We start from the raw sequence: 21594 nt of genomic DNA, 5'->3' as shown, positions 1-21594 counted from the left end.
TATTCGCCTGACTATGCTTATTTGTTACAAGGGAGTGCTTTTACCTGGGGAGAAGTGATAGTGATTTTAGAAAAAAAGGAAAGAAAAGAATAGAAATCACACATTTTAAATATACATAGAAGAGAGCAAAAGGAAGTTCAGAAGAGAATGTAGACAAGCAAGGATATTAATTCTACCATGTAAAATTCAATATTTTTTAAAAACTAGTTACATGTCATAAGGATTCATGGTTTCATGGAGAATTCTATTTTTTCTTTGTTTAAGGAAGTGATAATGTCTGTCTAGTCCAAAAAACAAAAGAACCCCAAACACAATTAAATTGTAGTTGCTTTGCAACCTCTTTCATACAGAGTGAGTGTATTACCTATTTCAGCTAATAGTTCTAGGAGTTATCTTACCTTTTTTGGGGATTCAGACCCATCTATTCATCTATTTATCCAATAATAATAAGCACTTATTAAATGTTTACTATGTGCTAGGCACTGAAGATACAAAGAAAGCTATGTCCTCAGGGAGCTCACATTTTAATGAGGAATCATCATGTAAAGGATTATATATATATAATATGCAAACAGAATAAATTGGAGATTGCAAAAGGTGGCATTTTAGCTGAGGCATGAAGGAAGTCAGGTAAGCCAGGAAGTGGAGATAAGGAAGGACAGCAATAAAGGCACATAAAGGCATGAGGGAAAGCAAATGAAAAGATGTGAAATTGTAATGGAATATCATGTGTGAGGAACAGCAAGGAGGCTGATATTTCTGGATTGTAGTGGATCTAGAAGAGAATAAAGTTTATGAAGACTGGAAAGATAGGAAGGGGCTAGGTTGAAAAGAAAAGAGTGGATTTTAGATTTGTTCCCTGGGGCAATAGGGAACTCCCAGAACTTAATGAGTTGAAGGCCTTCCTACACTTGAGGAAGAGTACTTTGGCAACAAAGTGAAGGATGGATTGGAGTGGGAAGAGATTTGAAGCTGGTTGATGAAACAAACATAAGATTATTGTAATAGCCCAGGTATGAGATGATGTGGACCTTCACCAGAGTGGCAGTAGCGCAAGAAGGAGAAAAGAGAGTATATGTGAAGGATTTAGCTAAAATATTATGATTAGGACTTGGAAACTGACTGGATAGGAGTGGGGGGGGGGGGGAGTGGGAGAGTGCAGAGTCAAGGATTATACCTAGGCTGTGAGCCTGTTTGATTAGGACAATGGTATCCTCAACAGTAAAAGGAAAGCTAGGGACAAGGGAGAAACAATAATGAGTGTAGTTTTGGACCCCAGTGCTACTTGTGAGTGATGATAAAATCAAGGGTGCTGCCTTTATTCCTCTCTTGCTCTGCTTTTAACTCTGGAATTTTTTCACTTTGTCTCAGCTGCCTTCTTACTCTAGAACTTCCCTTGGAACCTGGAATCTTCTCACTGTCGGTCCCTTTCTCTCATTGAAGAGTTCCTCCTGGGACTTTCATGTTGGGAAGAGACCCCCAGTCAGCCAGTCTTCAAATGAACTTCAATTTAGTCCATTTATCAAATGTGACTGACAAATCATAACTAATCTACCACAGGAACTCTGGGTATCACTGGGCTGAAGCTTCAACCCTTGTGTTTTACGTTGATCTCAAAGGCTGCTCTCAGTTTCATTGTTCTGGAGTTTCTTATATTCTCAAAAGGGGAACTAGGTTCACTACTGTTTTGAATTCTATGCCTACCTCAGATTGCTAAGGAACAATTCTGGTTTTGACTCAAACCTAAAAGATCCTTCTCAGCAAGGGAAGATTGGAGGTAGGACAAAAAGGTCTATGATTTAGGTATGGAACAGATAGCTTTATGCTATCCAGAAAAGGGAAGGTTAAGCATTAAAGAATCACGAATTGGAGATTGAGGGAACATCCAGTAATTTAGGGAATGGGGAACAAGTTGTGGTGTATTGGGTTATAAAAAATGATGGACAGGATGATTTCAGAAGAAAATTGGGAAGTCTTATATGAACTGATGCAATGTAAAGTGAGCCAGGAGAACACTAAACACAGAAATAGCAATATTGTAATAATGATTAACTGCAACACACTTAGGTACTCTGATGATTCAAGACAATTCCAAAGGACTATGATAAAAAATGCTATCCACATCCAGAGAGAAAAATAATTAATTCTGATCATAGATTGGAACATATATTGTCCTTATTTTCCTTTGTTGTATATGTATTGCCTTTGCGACATGGTCAATATGGAAGTATGTTTTGCAACATTAAAAAGTTTCATGAAATGATTATAACATTTGATAGGTTCCTTGGGATTTTTACACATAGTTTCTTTTTCAAGGGTGCTAGTGAGACATTTTATATTTAGCTTTCATTGAGTATATTTTGAATTATCTCAAGTGGAATATCTGTGTATCTTTCTGTGTCCCTCTTCTTTTCTCTCTCTCTCTCTCTCTCTCTCTCTCTCTCTCTCTCTCTCTCTCTCTCTCTCTCTCTCTCTCTCTCTCTCTCTTTCTTTCTCCCCCCTCCCCCTATCCCTATCTACTCTTTCCTTTTTGGCCAGTTTGCCTTTGTTGCTATTTTCATCACAGCTGCTACCCTGGTGTTTGGGTCCCTGGGAAGGGGAACAAGCCAGCTGCCACTGGCTATACTAAAGGAAAGGATACACAAACAGGAGGCAGCCTGGTTCAGATCCAAGCTTTCCTGGGGCTGTGTGTATGGATGAGCCCCTGGCTTGTAGCTCACTGCTGAGAAGGGCACCCCAATCCCACCTAAACCCCAGATACCGGTAAACTCAGAGACAGCCTTGCACTTAAAGCAAAAAGTCTGAGGGTTGAGGATTGCCCTATGGTCTCTCTAGGGAGCTGAATCAGAAGTCAATTAGAAGATTTCCTCAGAATTTCCTTAATACGAAATACTAACCCTTTTAGACCCCATGGCCAATAGAAAGCAGTCAAAGGATATCTGCACCTGCTCTTAACTGGGGTGGGGGCAGAACTCCTCCATCTGGCGTGTTTGGAAGCAGATCCGATTTAAGCTATTATTGAGCTTCACTGGAATGATGACTGAGCATTCTTTAAAGTACGGGTGGGGGTGAGCCAAGAGATACTAAATTCATAACAACTGAAATTTAAATAGCATTTTATTTTATTTTAAAAAAATAAAAACCCTTACCTTACATATGAGAATCAATACTGTGTATTGGTTCCAAGGCAGAAGAGCAGTAAAGGCTAGGCAATGGGGTTAAGTGAGTTACACAGGATCACACAGCTAGGAAGTGTCTGAGGTTAGATCTGAATCCAGGACTTCCATTTCTGGGCTGGGATCTTGATCCACTGAGCCACCCAACTGCCCCCTAAATAGAATTTTAAAAGTTGCATAGTGCTTTACATATTTTCTCATTTGGCTATTATTATTGCCTGTTGTGCAGAACAGAATAGATGGGTCTCAAATGGTTTAGCCATTGTCTTGTCCCAAAGCACAGAGTTCTAATTAAAAAATTGACTCAGATTCCTTCCAGCTATTAACAGTCATTTTAGGACAAATGACATCTCTCCCAGGTTTATATTTCTGTGTGGACTTTCCACTGTTTCCGAATATTTCCTTTGAATTATTCAGGAGCACATAAACTAAGGATCAATTATGGGTCACCATTCTTCAGAGGAAAATCATTCCAGTTATTCCCATATAAATTTTTGATAAAAATGAAAACATACTGATTTGTTCTCTTCTGGAAGTCAGAGAAGCCTTGAATGTCAATCAGTAACCCTTAGATTCTATTGCAGTGGTTTTAGAGTGGGCTAGCTCAATTTCTTTCTTTCTTTGAGTTTCAGGTTCCTTATCTATAAAACATGAATAGTATTTGCCAATTTTCTGCCACCAAGGAATGCAATGAAATGAGTTAATACTCAGCCTGTGTAAGGAGGAACATGGGCTAATTGATATGTGTTGGTACAAAATCGAAAGGAGAGTTGTTTCCCATTGCATACACAATGCTTTCTTCACTCTGTATATATATATATATATATATATATATATATATATATATATATATATTCTGGGTTGTATAGCCTAAAAAGGCAATGAATGCAGCTGTTCATAAAGTAGAAAGATCCAAAAGAAATTTTCTTAGTAATTTTGTAATAGCACTCCTTAAAGTAATACTTTCATAGTACTGATATTTCTCTGCACAGAGGCCATAGGGTTAGTGTGGTTAGATGACATTCTCAAAAGGAATCAGGGGAAGGTTGGAGAGGGATGAGAAAAGAATTGAGGAATGTGACTGAGTTAAGGTGTCAGGAACTTTTGTTCTCTTGATTTTAGGAAAATACAAAGGGACAACTGAGTCAATGTTGACAAGACAAATTGGAAGAAAACAACCACTTTCTTTCAATTCAATTTTAATAAATTTATTCCAAGATGCAATCTTCTTTTTCTTGTTCTACTACTATTGTTGTTGTTGCTGCTGCTGCTACTACTACTACTACAGGGAACAGAGTGCTAAGTCTGGAGTCAGGAAGACATGAGTTCAAATTGGACTTCACATACTAGATATATGATCCTAGGCAAGTCATTTAATTGCTGCTATCCTTGTTTCCTCTTCTGCAAAATGAGAATATAATAGCACCTGCCTTGAAAGGTTATTGTGAGGATCAAATGAAATAATATTTGTAAAAACACATAACATAATGGCTGGCACATAGTAAGCATTATATAAATACATACTCGCCTCTCCTAATTATAAGGGGGAAAAGGGGTTTATTTTTAAAGGCTTGGACTGAATATTTAAGACTTTGGTAGCCAGGAATTTAATTAATTCCAAAGAGATTTATCTACAATTTATTTACAAAAATGTAGAAAGAGTGAAGCAAGAAATCAGAGAGAAGATAAGGTAGGATATCTAGTCTCAGCACTAAGTAATTTATCTCTGGCCCCTGGCTCAAAAACTAGGCAGGGGAGTTTAGTCCTCAACTAGATAGGCCTCAGCCCTTGTAGCCAAGATCTGGGGATATCTCTTCAGAAAAATCCAGCAGTTAAAGGTCAGCTTTCACTCACCATGTGTCAGTCCAGTCAGCAGATCATTCTGTCCCTCTTCACCAGCATCAAGAATTGACCTCCAGCAGAAGTGGAGGTCCAAGTTGCACTCTGCTCCAAGAATCCCCAAACTCTATGTAGCACTTTCTCTTTTAAAGGCCTTTTTCTCTTGCATCACTTCCCCTAATTCCACATCTACCAATCACAGCTGACACTGTTCTAGGACTGCCTAGAAGGCAGTTCGTTGATTCTGATTCATTACCCACTATTGCACACATGGGGCCACAGATCTCCCACGTCATAATTAAGTGGTATATTTGCACTTTTGGTGATTAGATCTAAATGGGCAGGTCTTCATACTTAACTTTTAAGTATCAGGTTTGCACTTTTTGTGATTGAATCTAAAAATAGGCAGGTCTCCATATTTAACTCTTTTAAGTAGTTTACACTTATGGGGATTAAGATCTAAAAATAGATTTGAACTACAATTTAAATCTTCACAATCAGGGAAGAGCTAAGTACCTTCATTGTTACAATCAAGGGAGAGCCAAATCCAATCTTCACATAATTAACCAGCACACTCACCTCTGTATATATGGAAAACCATCCTGGGTTCTGTTGGTCAAAAAAGAAAGTTTGTTGTATGACAAATTCTCAAATTTGATGTCAGATTGATTTATCTTGCCTAAAATTCTTCTTTGTCTAACCAACTATGGAATATTTTTTTAAAAAAGTGTTGATTATAAATAGAGAGGAAAATTAGATCATATAAAGAAAAGTTAATTCTAATCTTGTGTGTGCCCACATATATATTTTTTGTTTCCACTTTCCATCAAATTGTGAGCAAGAACAATATTTGGAAATTCTTGTGTTTTAATTTGTTCAATAAAATAGGCAAGATAAAATAGTCAAGTAAAGATTACATTTTAACTGAAGGGTGAGAAATCATTTCTATTATCACTGATCAAATTCTCAGTAAAAGTTAAGTAATTAATCTGCTAAATTTTTGTTCTGGAATAACACTGAGCTTAAACAAATCCAATTGGAATAACATGCAGTCTTTCATAATCTTATTTAAAAGATTTAATGTAATTTTGCTTTTAATTACATATTAGAGAAATTATATAGAGAGGTCTTTAAATTTCCTACATAATATTATGGGAGTTACTTAATTTTCCTTTATCAATTTTCTGACCAGATGCTGGTAATGTTTGCTACTTATAGTACAGAGGGATCCAATAATTTAGTTTAAAGATTACTTATAAAGAACCAGGTAAAAAAAATGAGATACAATGTAAAATAATCATCAATAAGATCACAAATACATTTATAAATTAATACCTCAAGAAAAAAAAATCTTCAGCTTTCCTTTAGATTGTTTCAGCAAACATAAAAACAAAATGTTACATAGCCAAATGCAATATCTTAGATTTGTAGGTGAGATACAGTAGTATTGTAAAATGCATTTTGTATATATTTTTTCCTGTATACTTAGAGCGGGTACTACATATAGACAAAAAAGGCCAACATGTACACTGTGCCTCAGTCTTGCACAAGTTCAAATCAACTGGTTTTATTCTGGGGAATTCCTAGGAATTGGGCTTTGGCTTGTGCCCCTACTCAAGATTTTCCAGGGGTTCAAGTTTTACCTCTGATACTACCTAGGTGATCATAGGTAAAATAGAATCTCTCATGGCCTGTTAGTTGTCTCTGTGAAATGAGAACATTAAGATCTATGATTCTAATTTATTAGGGTTGATGTGAGGCTCAACTCAGATTATATATATTAGTGTTTTGCAAGCTTTGAAGCACTATATATATATATATATATATACATATATATATATATTTAAACTCTTAACTTCTGTTTTAATATCAATTCTAAAAAGAGCAAGGGCTTGCCCAGATCAGACAATTAGGAAATACACAATAGACATATTTACTGTTGTTATTAAAGTTTCATCTCTTCTTGCTCTAAACATTTAAAAATGAGTTTTATTGTACTATTTATTTTTACATTGAAGTCATTGCTAGAGAATTTTGCTGCTGGACTTCCCCTGAAGAAAAGAAATAACAGTTAAACAACAATAGCAAGCTCAAGGATTGTATCTGACAAGATATGAAACATTACACAATTGTAACCCCCCACTTCTCTAAGACACATTGGGAGGTGCATTTCATTGTTTCTATTCTCTGGAAATAGAGAATTGTAGGAATAGGAAATAATTAACAGAGACTATTTAAATTTGAGTTTGTCTGATTTTTAATGCTTTTTTTGTTTACATTATTATAGACATTTGGAGTTTTGTTTTTCTAGTTCTTGCTACTTCATCCTAAATCAATTCATTCTGTTCTTGCCAGTTGATGGCTTAGTGGATGGAGATGAATTTAATCCCCACCTCAGACACTTATTATATATGTCACCCTGGGGAAGTCTGCTTCTGTTTACCTGTTGTGTGGAAAGGAAATTGTCAAGATTGACAGTTGGTCTCTGCCTCACCTAGCCATATTCCCTCTCTCCCCTCAACTCCTCCATATCCAGCTACAAACCTCCCATTATCCCCCATTTTTCCAATCCCCTCTTTCCCCAATAAATATTACAGTTACTTCCTCTGTGAAGTGGGGATAATAATAGTACAATGAATAAGTGGTCTTTCTCACATAATTCGAAATTATTTTCTTAGCCAGTTGGCCCATTTCATCAATATTGTGTTAGTTTTGTTTTTCTAAGCCCCTGTTCTCTTTTGTCATCTTGGCCAATTTTTTTGGTGAGAGTGAAACCTTAAACTTATATAATTTGCATTTTGCTTATTAATGATCAGGAGCAATCTTTCAATGTTTGTCAGTAGTTTACAAGTTCTTATTCTGAAAGCTGTCCATAACCTTTGACTACTAAGTTTTTGGAGAATAGTTCTTGGTCTTATGTATTTATGTCAACCTGGAATGTTGTTATTGTTATCCTTCAAAGCCCAATGAAAATTCCACTTTCCACAGGAAGTCTTTCTCAATACATATTAACTCTACTGTCTTTCTTTCCTCTATCTATTATTTCCCATTCATCCTCTATAGCTTGTTTGTACATTAGCTCTTTGCTTGATGTTTTCCCCCATTAGAGTATGAGTTCCTTAAAGTCAGGGACTCTCTTTTGCCTTTCTTTATATCCCCAGCAGTGCTTTTAGAAAGTGAAAATACGTATTTTGGATTCTATATTTCCTAGAAAAAAATCTCAGTGTACCATAATTAATTTCTCTGCTTAGTAAAATTTTCATTTATGTTCTAGTGGACTATTATGAAAACATAAAATTATATCTTTATAGTTCTTTAAACTTTGAATAAAGTAAATTGTGATGTCTTTCTGCATATCTGTCTGTTCCATAAGCCAAGCATACTTTGTAATATTGTAAAATCAAAATGGGAGTCAAAAAGTTGTACTAGGGGAACCTGCTTATATATATGTTTCCACTTTTTACATCGCCTTCATTTACAAATATGTTTCTTTTCAGAAAATCCTTTCTTGCAACAAAGAATAAAAGAGCAGTTCTGCACATCTAGCATCAATAGAATCTGGCAGCATATGCAGTTTTAAACCTTCCTTTATATCCCCAGAGCTTAGCAAAGTGTCTGGCACATCAGACCCAATAAGTGCCCAATAAGTATTTGTTGATTGATTGGGTGTCAAAATACCTATAGTCTACCCCTTCCTCAAAGAAGAGGAGGTTAATGTGCCTATCTCTTCTTGGGACCAAACATGACCATGACAATTACAGGAGGATCAAAATCAGTCTCCTTCCCGGCATTAACGAAGTTGTTGCAGTGTTTTTTTCCGCTGGTTCTTCTTACTCTACTTTGTCTCAGATATCTGTAAATCTGCCTATATTTCTCTGAATTCTTCATCTTGATTGTTTAAGGGGCAGTAATATTCCATAATATTCTTGTACTCTAATTTGCTTAAGTAACAGGCCTTTATATTATTCCAATTCTTTGCTACTTACTACAGAATCTCAAAAAAAAAAAATCATTCGAGGCTAATTAGTATAAATTTAAATAATCTCTAAACAACTAGTATCTTGGGTTTTTAAGTTAGTTTAAAAAAATTCCCAGTGAATTTCTGGGAATGGCCGGTGAATAGTATCCTAGGTCTTTAAATCGTTTTTTTTTAATTCCCATTGAACTTCTGGTAAAGGCCCCTTCTCTAGGGGGCAGCTGATCTGCCTGTTGGAGAAAAAGTCGGGTGTCAGGGGAAGAAGATTTGATAGCGTTGGGGGCTAATTGGACACCAAAGGAGGAAAACAGCCACCAGAGCAGGAGGCGTAGCTTCTAAGTGGTGGAAGCTAATGCAGGAAGCAAAGGTGAGAAGACGATTTCATTATATCCGCATTTGTCAGCTTCCTTCCCAGCTCCTGGGGAAGAGAGGGAGGAGAGGCGGAGTAGGAGCCACCCTAAAGACAGAAGGAAGGAAGGAGGGGATCGGCGAACAGCAGGAGGAGGAGCTATAGAGGCTGGAGGAGGAGCAGCAGCCTCGGGAGCCGCGGCAGTTGCCGAGAGGCCACGTTTTGTTTTGTTATTTTCCATAGGAGTAGTTTTCTCCGTCCTAGCTGGAGGGCTGTCTGCGCCGCAGTCCGCCTACCCCAGCCCAGCCCCCGACCTTTTCAGGTGACAGCAGGTCACCTCAGAGGAGGCGGCTCCTTTTCCGCTCACCCCAACCCCAACCCCAGCCCAGGGCTCTTTCTCACACAACCCCACCCCCGCCTCCGCCCCTGTCCAACCTCCCTCCCCGGGCTAACGCGCTTGGATGTGGGGAGAGCGAGGTGGCAGCAGCAAAAGGAACAAGAGCTACGGCCTCAGCGGCAGCAGCGGCAACAGCGGCACTCAGGCAGATAGTACCACGAGGTGGTCCCTGGCCGGTGGCGATCGTGACAGTAGGGGTGAAAGCTGGGACGCCTTAGGGGAAATGGCTTTCTGACTGAGCTGCAGAGTGAAAGGGAAGCGGAGGCACTCAGACCAGGGCGCAAGAGAGAGATGCTCCGTTGACCCTGCGTGCCAGTCCATCCGCGGCGCGCACACCCTCCTGCCAGTGCCCTCCAAAGCCTTCGCCTAGGCTGGAGCGGCCGGCGGTGCCTGGCACCGAGGCACTGCTAGCTAACCAGGTCTAGACAGTCGGAGAAGGGCACTGCAGCTGCCTGAGTTTGGGATCAGACTGTGACTTGAGGGGCAGCCCCGGCCCGACAGAAAAGTGAAGGCGCGGGTTGGCGCAGTTTCGGCCGCGGCGGCCCCTTCCAGTTCTCGTGGTGCGGACAGGCTCGGCCAGGTCATTCCCTAGAGTGCTTCATTGAGGAAAGAGTTATGGAAGCGTCGAGCTGCATCCAAGACGAGCCTTTCGTCCACCCCCTAGGACCTGAGCCTGAGCCGGCTCCAGAGGCAACAACGGTTGCTGCAGCGGGGGCTCTATCCCAGCCCGGACCTAGCAAGCCAGGGGAGAAGCGCTTTAGGCTGTGGTACGTGGGTTGGTCGTGCCTGGACCGAAGGACCACCCTGCCCATGCTGCCCTGGCTGATGGCGGAGATCCGCCGTCGGAGCCAGAAGCCCGAGCCCGGCACAGCCCGAGAGGTGCTACTGCTTCTAAGCTCCCCATACCTCCGCTGCGTCCCCGCCCCCTCCGGCAATAATGGGGGTTCGGGGGGCAGCCCTTCCGCTCCCGGCCCGCTGCCCAACCTGTCCGTGTTCATTTTCGAACATAAGGCGCAGCACATCTCCCGCTTCATCCACAACAGCCACGACCTTACCTACTTTGCCTATTTGATCAAAGCCCAGCCAGACAACCCAGAGTCCCAGATGGCCTGTCACGTTTTTCGGGCCACCGACCCCAACCAGGCAAGTGTCTCCAATCACCTGGGGGCATGGGCGGCTTGGTCATGAATGTGGGGGGTGGAGGAAACCGAAATACACCCAGAGCTTCTCGGGGTCGAGCAGCTGCGTTTGGTGGTGGTGGTGGTATGTAGGCAAAGAAGGGGTTTGGGAAGTTACTCTCGCAGCTCCCTCCCCTCCCTCTGCTAGTGAACTAGATTGGCAGTGGGGCCGTGGAAGAGGCACGATCCTCCCGGAGGCTGTAAAGTGGGAAAGAAAAGAGCGCTTCAGACAAGGAAGTGGCGGGGGGGGGGGGGGGGGGGGGTGTATAGTCATCTAAAGGAGGAGATAGTGTGCTAAGGGAAAACTGGACAGTTTGACTGTGACCCCCTTGAAAGCAAGGACTTTCCCCCCCTCCTTTCTTTCTATCCTCAACATCCAAGGTCTTGGATGACTGACCTATGGAAAGTCCCAAGAGAGAACTAACGTGGTTTACCCGGGACTGGCGGGATTGGAAGGTGGAATTTAAAATGAATCACGTGCAACTTTCTTTATGTTTGTTTAAGAGGAGTAGGATGGAGAGGGAGTGTGGCTATGGTTGGGGTGCCCTTCCTGGCCAACACCTTCCCTGGGCCTTTTATTTCTAGACTTGTTGAAACCATCAGGAACACTCCAGAAGCAACTTCATGAGATCACTTTAAAGAAAAGTTAAATTTTGAAGGGGATGTTACCTTTCCTTAGGCAAGATAACAGCAAATAGATAGCATGAATGGACACACTCCTATAGTTCCTGGTTGGACCACTGTGTTTAAATTCATGGCCTGTCACAGGCCACTAGTTATATACCTTTATTTTATTTTAAGGCAAATCATTTGATCTCTTTGAAACCTGGACTTCTTAGCTATTAAAAGGAGGTACATATAGGATGAGCTCTTTCATTTAGAAAAATATTATGAGGATGAGATGAGATTATATTGGTGAAAATGCTTGGCAAATGGTAAAACACTTGGCAAATGGTAAAATACTTTATTGGTATTATTGCTATTGAATTAATATTTAGAGCAATCTAACTGGATAGATGCTTTAATTATCTTCATTTTATAGTTGAGGAAACTGAGGCAGAGGTTAATTGACTTTCCCAGGGTTAAAACTATTAAGTGATTGAGAATAGTTCTGAACTTAGATCTTCCTAACTCCCAAGCTCAGGTCTCTTAGTTGTATAGCCAGCTCCTGTCAAAGTTTACTGACTTTGTAGTCTACAATTAGCATTTGTCATATGCAGAGTTGGATCTGATTTTTCTTATTTTGAAGTTTGCTCTAAAGGGGTTGCAGCAGCTGTTTTTCACAATGGCCATTATTTTTCCTGAAACACATATTCAGAAAGCTATTTATAACAATTTTCACACAGTGTGGTAAGGGTTGAAAACATGTTTTAAAAGAAATAGATTATTTAATGCCAGGAGAATGGTCTGGGCTCTTTGGGGGAACAGTGTTATTTACATATAAGTAAGTAAGCAAGCAAACTAACAAACATAAATAAATAAAAATAAGCTGTTTCATTGTTTGTCCAGTTAGTTCTGAAATGAGAACATCTTGTTTTAAGTAAGGTTGTTTGTTTCATTCTGATTTAATGCCCCATTGAAGACTTCTTGGGTTACAGAGATTTCTACAGAAAGGCTTGTGTGTATATATAAAAACAAGCAAACAAAAAAGTTAACTGTATTAGGTTCAAAAGAATTAACTTCATTGCCTTCATTCTTTTCGCAAATATTTATTAAGTGCCTCCTGTGTTCCAGAACTAACCTAGGGGAAGAGTATCAGAAACTTTAGATTGGATGAGATCTCTGACCTTATAATAATTGATACTTAGATAGTGTTTTATATCTATTTTCTCTTTTATTCAGATAATATATATGAGGTATAGGTACTAAGGGTACCATAAACCCTGTTCTACAGATTAGGGTGCTGAGGATGAGAGGGGTTAAATAACTTGCTCATGATGCAAGGAATTGAACCCAGATTTTGTTGACTGAAATCAACACCTTTGATAAGTTTGTAGTCTAGTGGAGGCTGTCACAAACATAACATCAGATACTCATAATATACAATATTTTATGGTAAGTGCATTAGAGAGAGACAAAAAATGTTTTAAACAGTTTAACATACTGAATAGGTGTGTAGAAATTAAAATCAATATGAGAGGAGTAACTTTTGCAGATAAATATTCTGTAGTTATTATCAAGTTTATGGGTAGTGTGTTAATTAATGTGATCTTTTCATTTTGTTTTTACTTTTGGTAGTTTAATTGGAAATTATACCAAAGCATGATGTCTAACATATATATTGCTGTTTGCAGTAAGGACGAAAAGTTACTTCGTACTATGAGTTAGTTATGGCCACTTACATTCTGTTTTAACTGACTTTTCTATGATAGTAGCAGTTGTTTCATTAATAGATGGTCAGTTATTTTTAATTATGTTGAACTAACCCATTATTCTTCATATAAACCCAAATCGGTCATTGTCTGTAATCTGTCTAATATGTTGTTCTAACCTATTTGTTAGTATCTTATTTTAAAATTTTGGATCAGTATTCAATAGGGAGATTGTTCTATAGTCTTTCTCTGCTTGTTTCCTTCCTTTACAGTTTAGGTGCTATGACTTTAATGTACTTTTATCTTCCAAGTAATGCTATATTTAGACTCACTGGGGCAGTAGCCCCAACCCTTTTATACTGGGAAGAGTACAAGAGGGAAACAATTAAAATTTCATTTTTTTTCATGTCATTGGTATGTGCAGAATATTGGAGTAGGCTTTGGGTAAAAATACAAACAAAAAAGACCCTCATTAGATTATAAACTTGAGAGCAGGGATTATCTTTTTGCTTTTTTTGGTATGCTCAGTACTTAATACAATGACTAGTATGTAATAAGGACTTACTAAATGTTTGTTGATTATTGTTTAAAATGCATGTTATTTGAATTAAATTTACATTAATCCTTGCCCTGAGGATCAGTTGAAGAAACAGTGGATATTCATCCTGGAAAAGAGAAAACTTATGTATTTTATTTATGTTTTTAAAAAAATAACTAAAGGCTGTCATGTGAAAGGATTATATTTATTAGTGGCATAGTGGATAAATTAGTGGCTTGGAATCAGGAGTACCTGGGTTCAAATTTGGCCTCACATATTTTCTAGCTGTGTGACCCTGGTTTGCTTAGCCTTTGCCCTTTTTTCTTAAAGTTGTTATTAAGACAGAAAGTAAGGGTTTTTAAAGAAAGGATTCTATTTATTTCCTTTCTTCTGAGGGTAGAAATAGGGGATCTGCAGAAGTTACAGAAGTCAAATATGTTAGGAAGACTCTAATTGCAGACCTATTAAAAAATGGAATGGGCTACCAACGAGATACTAAGTTTCTCATCACATCAATGTTCAAGAATGGGCAGAGATGACTACTTGTCATGGACAGTGTGTAGATGGGGGTTCATGTCTTCAGTTTAGATTAGATTAGACAATCAATGAATTCCTTTTCCCCCCTGAGATTCTAGATTAAGAGAGTACATTTTTCCTCCCTAGCTCTCTTGCACTTAGCACAGTACTTTTTACATAGAAAGTACTCAGTATTTGTTGACCAACTAAAAGAAAATCATTCTGAACTCTGGATGCAGTTCAGCCTCTTTGGGCTCTAGTTAACTTGTCCATAAAGGTCCCTTGCAAGCACTAAGATTTTATTGATTTTTATGAACTCCTGGAGATGGGGGTTGGAGTGGTCTTCACTACTGAAGTTAATATAAAAGAACATTAACTGAATACTTTTAAAAGTAGTGGGTTCTCCTTCCAGGAAGGAAAGGAGGTCTGGAAGCTATAGAGCAGTGGTTCTCAACCTTTCTAATGCCGTGACCCTGCAATACAGTTCCTCATGTTGCGGTGACCCCAAACCAAAAAATTATTTTGGTGGCTACTTCAAAACTGTAATTTTGCTACAGTTATGATTTGGAATGTAAATACCTGATATGCATTATGTATTCTCATTGCTACAAATCAAACATAATTTAAACATAGTGATTAATCACAAAAACAATATTTAATTATATGTTGAGAAATATTAATCCAGCAGGAGGCAGCCTGAGCGCTGTGGCAGGAGGTAAGTCCTGCCTGGGGAGGGGGTCCACAGACACTGCCTTCTTCTTCCTGTCATCTCCCTCCAGCTCAAGCTGAGGCTTCAATTTTCTGGGGTTACTCAGCTCCGTGATCCTCTCCAGGAGTTATTCGCTCCAGGACTCATTCTTAACCCCGCCAGAGCCAGCACCCTAGTGCTCTCTCTGGGTCTCTGTTTGAGTCCAGTCTCCAGGCAACAGGGTAAATCCATCACCCCTCATAGGGGGACGGCTGCTGATAAGTAACTAATATTAGTACGATGTATGGGCAGCAGGGTCCCCGTTCTTTCCGATATCTTGCTGTAAAGTAGTGCGATTTCTCAGTGGCTAAAGCCATCGGAAATAGGTATTTTCGGATGGCTTTAGGTGACCCCCCTGTGTTTTGGTTGTTCGACCCCTACTGGGGTCGTGACCCACAGGTTGAGAACTGCTGCTATAGAGGGAATTATTTGTATGGATTGAACTAAAGGGCCCCTGAGATTCCTTCCAACTCAGATTCTTTGAGAAACTTCAGGCCAAATGAGGATTTGTGAGGGATGTTTGTAGAAGAGGTTGATTCATGCTTCAGTAGGGTGGAGTGGGGATTGGACTAGATAACAAAGGAGGCCCATTTCAACTCAGAGATTTTATGATTTAAAATGACAGAACAATGTTTCTTCTGACATGTAAAGTGGTGGTCAGCATGAAAAGGGCAAAATATTTCCTTGAAGGTCCTGATTACTTCCCATTTTGGTGGTGTATGGCAAGGAATTAAACTAGGGGTGAAGGAAAAGGAGGAAAGAGAATTGAACTTATTTTAAAGGGATGATAAAGGGCAACTAATTGACACAATGATGATAGAGTGCCAGGCTTGGTGTCAAGAGGACCTGAGTTCAAATGTGGTCTCAGTCACTTCCTAGCAATGTGACCCTAAACAAATCACTTAACCTCATTTACCTAGTTCTTGCCACTCTTCTTCCTTCTAATTGATACTAAGACAGAAGGAAGGGTTTAAAAAAAATAAAGGGATGATAAACAAATGCTATATTAATAGAGTTTATTGATTAAGATATGCAATATCTGATGAAATAATATTAATGATAATGTTTTCTAGTACTGGAAGTTGTAATGATATATATATACCTTTTTGTACTAAAGAGGCAAGAAAGGCTTCCTCTTTGTTTCCTCCTGTGTTTTCTATTTGAATTTAGAATACTAAGAAAAAAAGAAAATATCTTTGGCTTCAGGGAGTTTATATTCTTCTTTTTAAAGGATTCTTTGTGAGGCAGTTTCTTACAAACCCTTATAGAAATGGGATGCTGATATTATTTTATTATTTATCCAAGAGCAAGTTGTGCTTTTATGGTGTTACCATTGCAAAGACAGTATGGTTCTTCTTATACAACAGACTTCAGAGCTATGAAGAAAAATGTCAGGGGCAGTGAGGTGGCAGAGTGGATAGAGGCCTGGAGTCTAGAAGACCTGGGTTCAAATGTGGCCTCTGACAATTCCTAGCTCTGTGACCTTGGTTTACTAAGCCCTTTATCTTAGAGATGTTACAGGGACAGAAAGTAAGGGAGAGAGACAGACAGACAGAGAGAGACAGACAGAGACAGAGACAGAGAGACACACAGAGAGACACATACACACACACATACACACACACACACAGAGTGTGTGTGTGTGAGAGAGACAGACAGACAGAAAGGAGAGGAGAAGAGAAGTGAAGAGAAATGAAGAGAAGAGAAGTGAAGAGAAATGAAGAGAAGAGAAATGTCAAAAGAGAACTATTCAACCAGGGCCTTGGAGGAACATTTTTACTACTGTTTTTCCTCCTATCCTTCCTTTTCTTTGCCAGGGCTGTCCAGCCAAGTTTGCATCATGTGCCAGGCCACTGTCCTAAAGGATGACTAGGCTGCTATAGATTTTGTCTTTAGGAAAGTGATGTCTGTGCAGAAATAATCAGTTCAATTCAAATTATTTTCTTTTATAGAAATGTGGCCTCAAGGGTAGAAGAAACATTGGAGTAGGTTGGAGGATTATGATAGAATTGCAATAGTAATATATTCTGGGAATAGGAAGATAGTCCTCACCCTTCCATGAAATAGAAATCATAACATTATTTTAAGTAATGTTTTTTATTCTTTGAAACAAACATTGAAAGTTTATAAGGTTTATAAGTTTATAAGGATTTTTTGTGGATATTCTTTCAATAGCTCACTTTTAAAACAAATCAGAGCAACTGTGGGCATTTAGAAGTCAAATAGTTATAAAATATTTTCATTGATTTCTTTGATTATACTTTTATATGCACTCCTTGGTTAAACAGCAAGTAATGTAAAGATTTAACAATAAAATTGCTATCTTTATTTTGCTTTTCTTAAAAGATTAAATTCTTTTGATTGCTTTAAGCAAGATATGAACTTTCAAATTAATTTTGGACAGATCCAAAACTATAGTTGCTTAATTCTTCTTCCCTTTTTTTGGATGGCCAATAGGATATATCATTCAGAAAATCAGAGAAACATAGATGAAATGACAACCTACATTCATCTCACTGATTTCTAACCATATTTAATATAAACTTTAAACTGTAATGAACTGTAATGGCTGGATGTGTATCGCATCTTTTTCTTTTTATAATTTCTTTCTTCCTTGACCTTCTTTAACTATATCATCCTTTTGGGCTACACTTCTTTTACCCTCAGACTTTTTAGTTTTAATTCCATAATGAGCATTGATGATATTATGGAAAATCTTTGCTTCTTTTCTACTTAGTTCTTTTTTTTCCTTTTTCCTTTTTCTTTTTTTTAAACATTATTTTATTTGGTCATTTTCATACATTGTTCATTGGAAACAGATCATTTTCTTTTCCTCCCTCCCACCCCCCCCACCCCTTCCCTAGCCAATGCGTGATTCGTCTGGGTATCACATGTGTCCTTGCTCTGAACCCATTTCCTTGTTTTTGGCATTTGCATTAGGGTGCTCATTTAGCATCTCTCCTGTCCCCTCAACCTCTGTAGTCAATCAGTTGCTTTTCCAGTGTTTTTACTCCTTCAGTTTGTCCTCTGCTTGAGGATTCTACTTAGTTCTTTTTGCATAGACAGTTTCACTTTCCCATAGACAGACAGAAGCTACAGAAGTCTGGTCATCCTTTAGGACAGTGACCCAGCACACAATGCAAACTTGACTGGGCAGCCATATCAAAGAAAGAGAAGAGGACTCTGAGGAGAGACAGCAGCAATAAAGTTCTCCCAAGACTTTTCTATTTGGCAATTCTCCTGCAATTCAGGAATGTTTTAGAGTTCCCTAATATTTCTTGGTAGCATCAGCAAGTTCTTCATTCCTCTTTCTCAATTGTAGAATTAGCTAGAATTTATTGCAGGAGTAGGGACCAAATTTACCAAGTTGCATCTCGTTCTTCCAGAATGTCACATTGACCATACACAACCATTTTGAAATTTGAGGGGCTGTGAGGAAAAGGAAGGAAACTTGCCACTCGTCAGTCTTTTTGCTTCTCAAGCAGAATGAGGCAGCAGAGAGAACAGAATAAGAAGTATTGAAGCCTACAGCTGCTGCTACAGAGATATCCTGGGGGAAGTGTAGGAGCATATGTTCACATGCTCTTCTTTTGTCCAGCTGTGAGCATTATTGTGAAGGATGAGATAAGATTGCTCAATGTCTCTTTTTGATCACACTCAGTTATTTTATGCTCTGTTGACCAATACCCTATAGTCTGCTCTTGCTTGCTAGGTTATTTCACAGTCTCTACTAAACCCTAAAACAATGAAACATACCCTTTTTTTTTTTTGCCAGCTAAGCCTAGTAATAAAAAGGCTTCACCTCTCTGTTGCCTGGAAGAGCTGATGAATCAAAACTTTTGCCTCTTTATTTACACTATCCTCTGCTGCCTGGGAAATGGAAATCCTTCAGAGCATAGCCAAGGAAGCAGAATTGGAAAAGCTCTGAAAACCCCAGGTAAATTGTCCCTGCTCTTAAAAAACAAACCCTTACTTTCCAGATGGAATACTATGTATTGGTTCCAAAGCAAAAGAACAGTAAAAGTTAGGTAGCTTTGATTTGCACAGGGTCACTTAGCTAGCAAGTAGCTGAGGATAGATTTGAACTCAGGACTTCCTGTCTTTATGCCTGGCTGGCTGTCCACTGAGCTGCCCCCTTCCTACTCTTTTTCAAAAGGGATGGAACTACCTCAGCAGTCAAGAGAAATGTCCTAGTTCAGAAGAGGAGCAACTTGGACCAACAATGGAACATCCCAGCTCAACAGGGAAGTCCAGCTGTAGAGACACTCAACTTACATTGATATCATGTCCATTAGTGAATTTTTGTACTGATTATTCATAGTTCCGGAGCTGTAACTTGCCTTGAGTACATGCTACTCACAATGTGCCTTCTTATTAGGGACTAAATATTTTGCATTTTTGTCCACTGTCCTCCATGTGCATTTTGTACACATTGATGGGAGGGTGTGCACCAGATTTCTGGTGGGAAAGATAATTATTTTTGCTTTATCTTCTATTTACTAAAGGTTTTGATTAAAGATTAAGGGAAGGGGAAGCTTGGCGGCTCAGTGAATTGACAGTCAGACCTAGAGACTGGAAAACTTGGATTCAAATTTGGCCTCAGACACTTCCTAGTTGTGTGACCCTGGGAAAGTCACACAATCCTCAATTACATAGTCTTTTGCCTTGGAAACAAGTATTGATTCTAAGACCAAAGGTAAGGATTTAAAAAAGAAAAGATTAAGGGAAAATTATGCAGCTAGAAAAAATAGCTAAATCCATCAAGAGGAACAAAAGGATAAGAATCTCAAAGGAAATAATAAGAAAAGTGGAAAAGAAGAAAGATTAGTCAATGGAGAAAATATAACATAAAGAAGAAATGACCCTAGAAGGTTTTTGTTTGATAAATAACAAGCCCTCAGCTATTAATGTTAAGAACTATAAAAATTTCTGGGAAAACTGGAAAGCAATCTGGCAGAATGAGTTTAGACCACAGGTTCTTAACCTGAGGTTTATGAATTTGTTTTAAAGACTATTTTGATAGCCATGTTTATACATAATCACTTTCTTCTATAATCCATTTTATATACTTAAAAACATTTGAGGTGTCCCCAAAAAAGGCTGAAGAAAAGGAAAAGTATTTATAAATAAAAATATTTATAACAGTTCTTTTTTTTAGTGGCAGAGGAATGGAAACTAAAATGGTGACTATCATTTGGGAATTGGCTGAATAAATTATGGTACATGAACATAATGAATTTTTAAAAATTACATGTAAAATTATTTAGCATTCACTTAAAACATGTTTGAATTATGAATATAATGGGTTGTTCTGTAAGAAATTATGAAGGAACTAGCTTCAGAGATATCTGGAAAGATTTATATGAACTGATGCAGAGTGAAGTGAGCAGAACCAGGATAACAAGTTCTGACTTAGATGACTAGCTTCAGTCTCAGCGCTGATTGAAGAGTTGTTTTCTCTTTGGCTCATATGATTTCATTGTAGGGGCCAGAAATGTAAGGAGAGTTAATCACATCTTCACACCATCCACTATGGGAATCAGCAAATAATGGTAACAGAGAGAGAGACAGACAGACAGACATAGAAATGCAGATACAGACACAGAGAGAAGGAGACACAGAGATGGGGGGTGGGGGAGTGTGAACAGAGAGGGGGAGAGACACAAAGACAGACACAGAGGGAGACAGAGACAGGGACAAAGAGGGAGAGAGAGAGAAAGAGAGAAATTAGTTCATTGCATACTTTTTAGATTAATTTGCTTTATTAACATTTTCTCCATCACTTTCTTAAATCTAGACAAAAATGATTTCCAAGGTGTCTTTCTTCCCTTTCATAGTTAAATTCCTTGAAAAGGTCATCTGCAATATGTGCCTACAATTTTTCTCATCTCCCTCTCTTGTAAATCCTCTGCAATCTGGCTTCCATTCCCATCATTCAAAAGAAACTGAATTCTCCAAAGTTAGCAAAGATCTCTTGATTGCCAAAGCTTTTCCTAATCCTCATCCTTCTTGACCTCTCTTCAGCATTTGACTCTGCCAATAATTCTCTTCAGTCTTTTTAGTTTGATCTTCATCTGAGTCATACGTATTAACTGTGGGTGTCTTTAAGAGCTTGTGTCTGGCTCTCTTCTCTCTCTGTCTCTCAAGGGAGAGCCCTTGGTGATTTCATCAACTTCTTTGGATCCAGTTATCTCTCTAGGTGGATGAGTTTCAAATTTAATATCCTGTCCTCATAGTCCTGAACTAACCCATTATAGCTAGTTAAAAATAGCTGGAACCAGAGAACCAGCTCAAACTAGTCTGAACCAGCCCAAATCAACCAGAACTGGTGTAAACCACCAAGACTGGTTTGAATTGGCTCAAACTTGTTAAAATCAGTGCAAACAGGTTTGAACTGGCCAGGGCCAGCTTGAACAGGTCTGGACTGGTTGAAACTGGTCAGAACCAGCTCAAACCAGTCAGGACCAGCACCAAACTATCCAGAACCAACCCAGACTGGCTTAAACCAGTTAGAACCAGCCCAAACTAGTCTGGACTGGTTTCAAACCAGTCAGAACTGGCTCAA

General features: G+C 38.8%; 1 protein-coding gene across 2 annotated transcripts in view; it reads left to right on the top strand.

Annotated features, from left to right (window-relative positions):
- Nucleotides 1-9289: 9289 nt before the first annotated feature.
- TBC1D4 (TBC1 domain family member 4) overlaps nucleotides 9290-21594 on the top strand; it is a 216120-nt gene continuing 203815 nt past the window's right edge. Inside the window, exon 1 of one of the 2 annotated variants that reach the window (XM_007501450.3) lies at nucleotides 9290-10880. In XM_007501450.3, coding sequence (XP_007501512.1) covers nucleotides 10353-10880 — 528 coding nt within the window. In that variant the 5' untranslated portion in view covers nucleotides 9290-10352. The remainder of the gene's footprint in view (nucleotides 10881-21594) is intronic. The other variant, XM_007501451.3, reaches the window with a different exon arrangement.

Source organism: Monodelphis domestica, chromosome 8 (assembly GCF_027887165.1).
Source record: "Monodelphis domestica isolate mMonDom1 chromosome 8, mMonDom1.pri, whole genome shotgun sequence".
Classification (NCBI taxonomy): Eukaryota; Metazoa; Chordata; class Mammalia; order Didelphimorphia; family Didelphidae; genus Monodelphis; species Monodelphis domestica.
The sequence above is the reverse complement of the archived record's forward strand: the minus strand, read 5'-3'. Positions and strand labels throughout refer to the sequence as shown.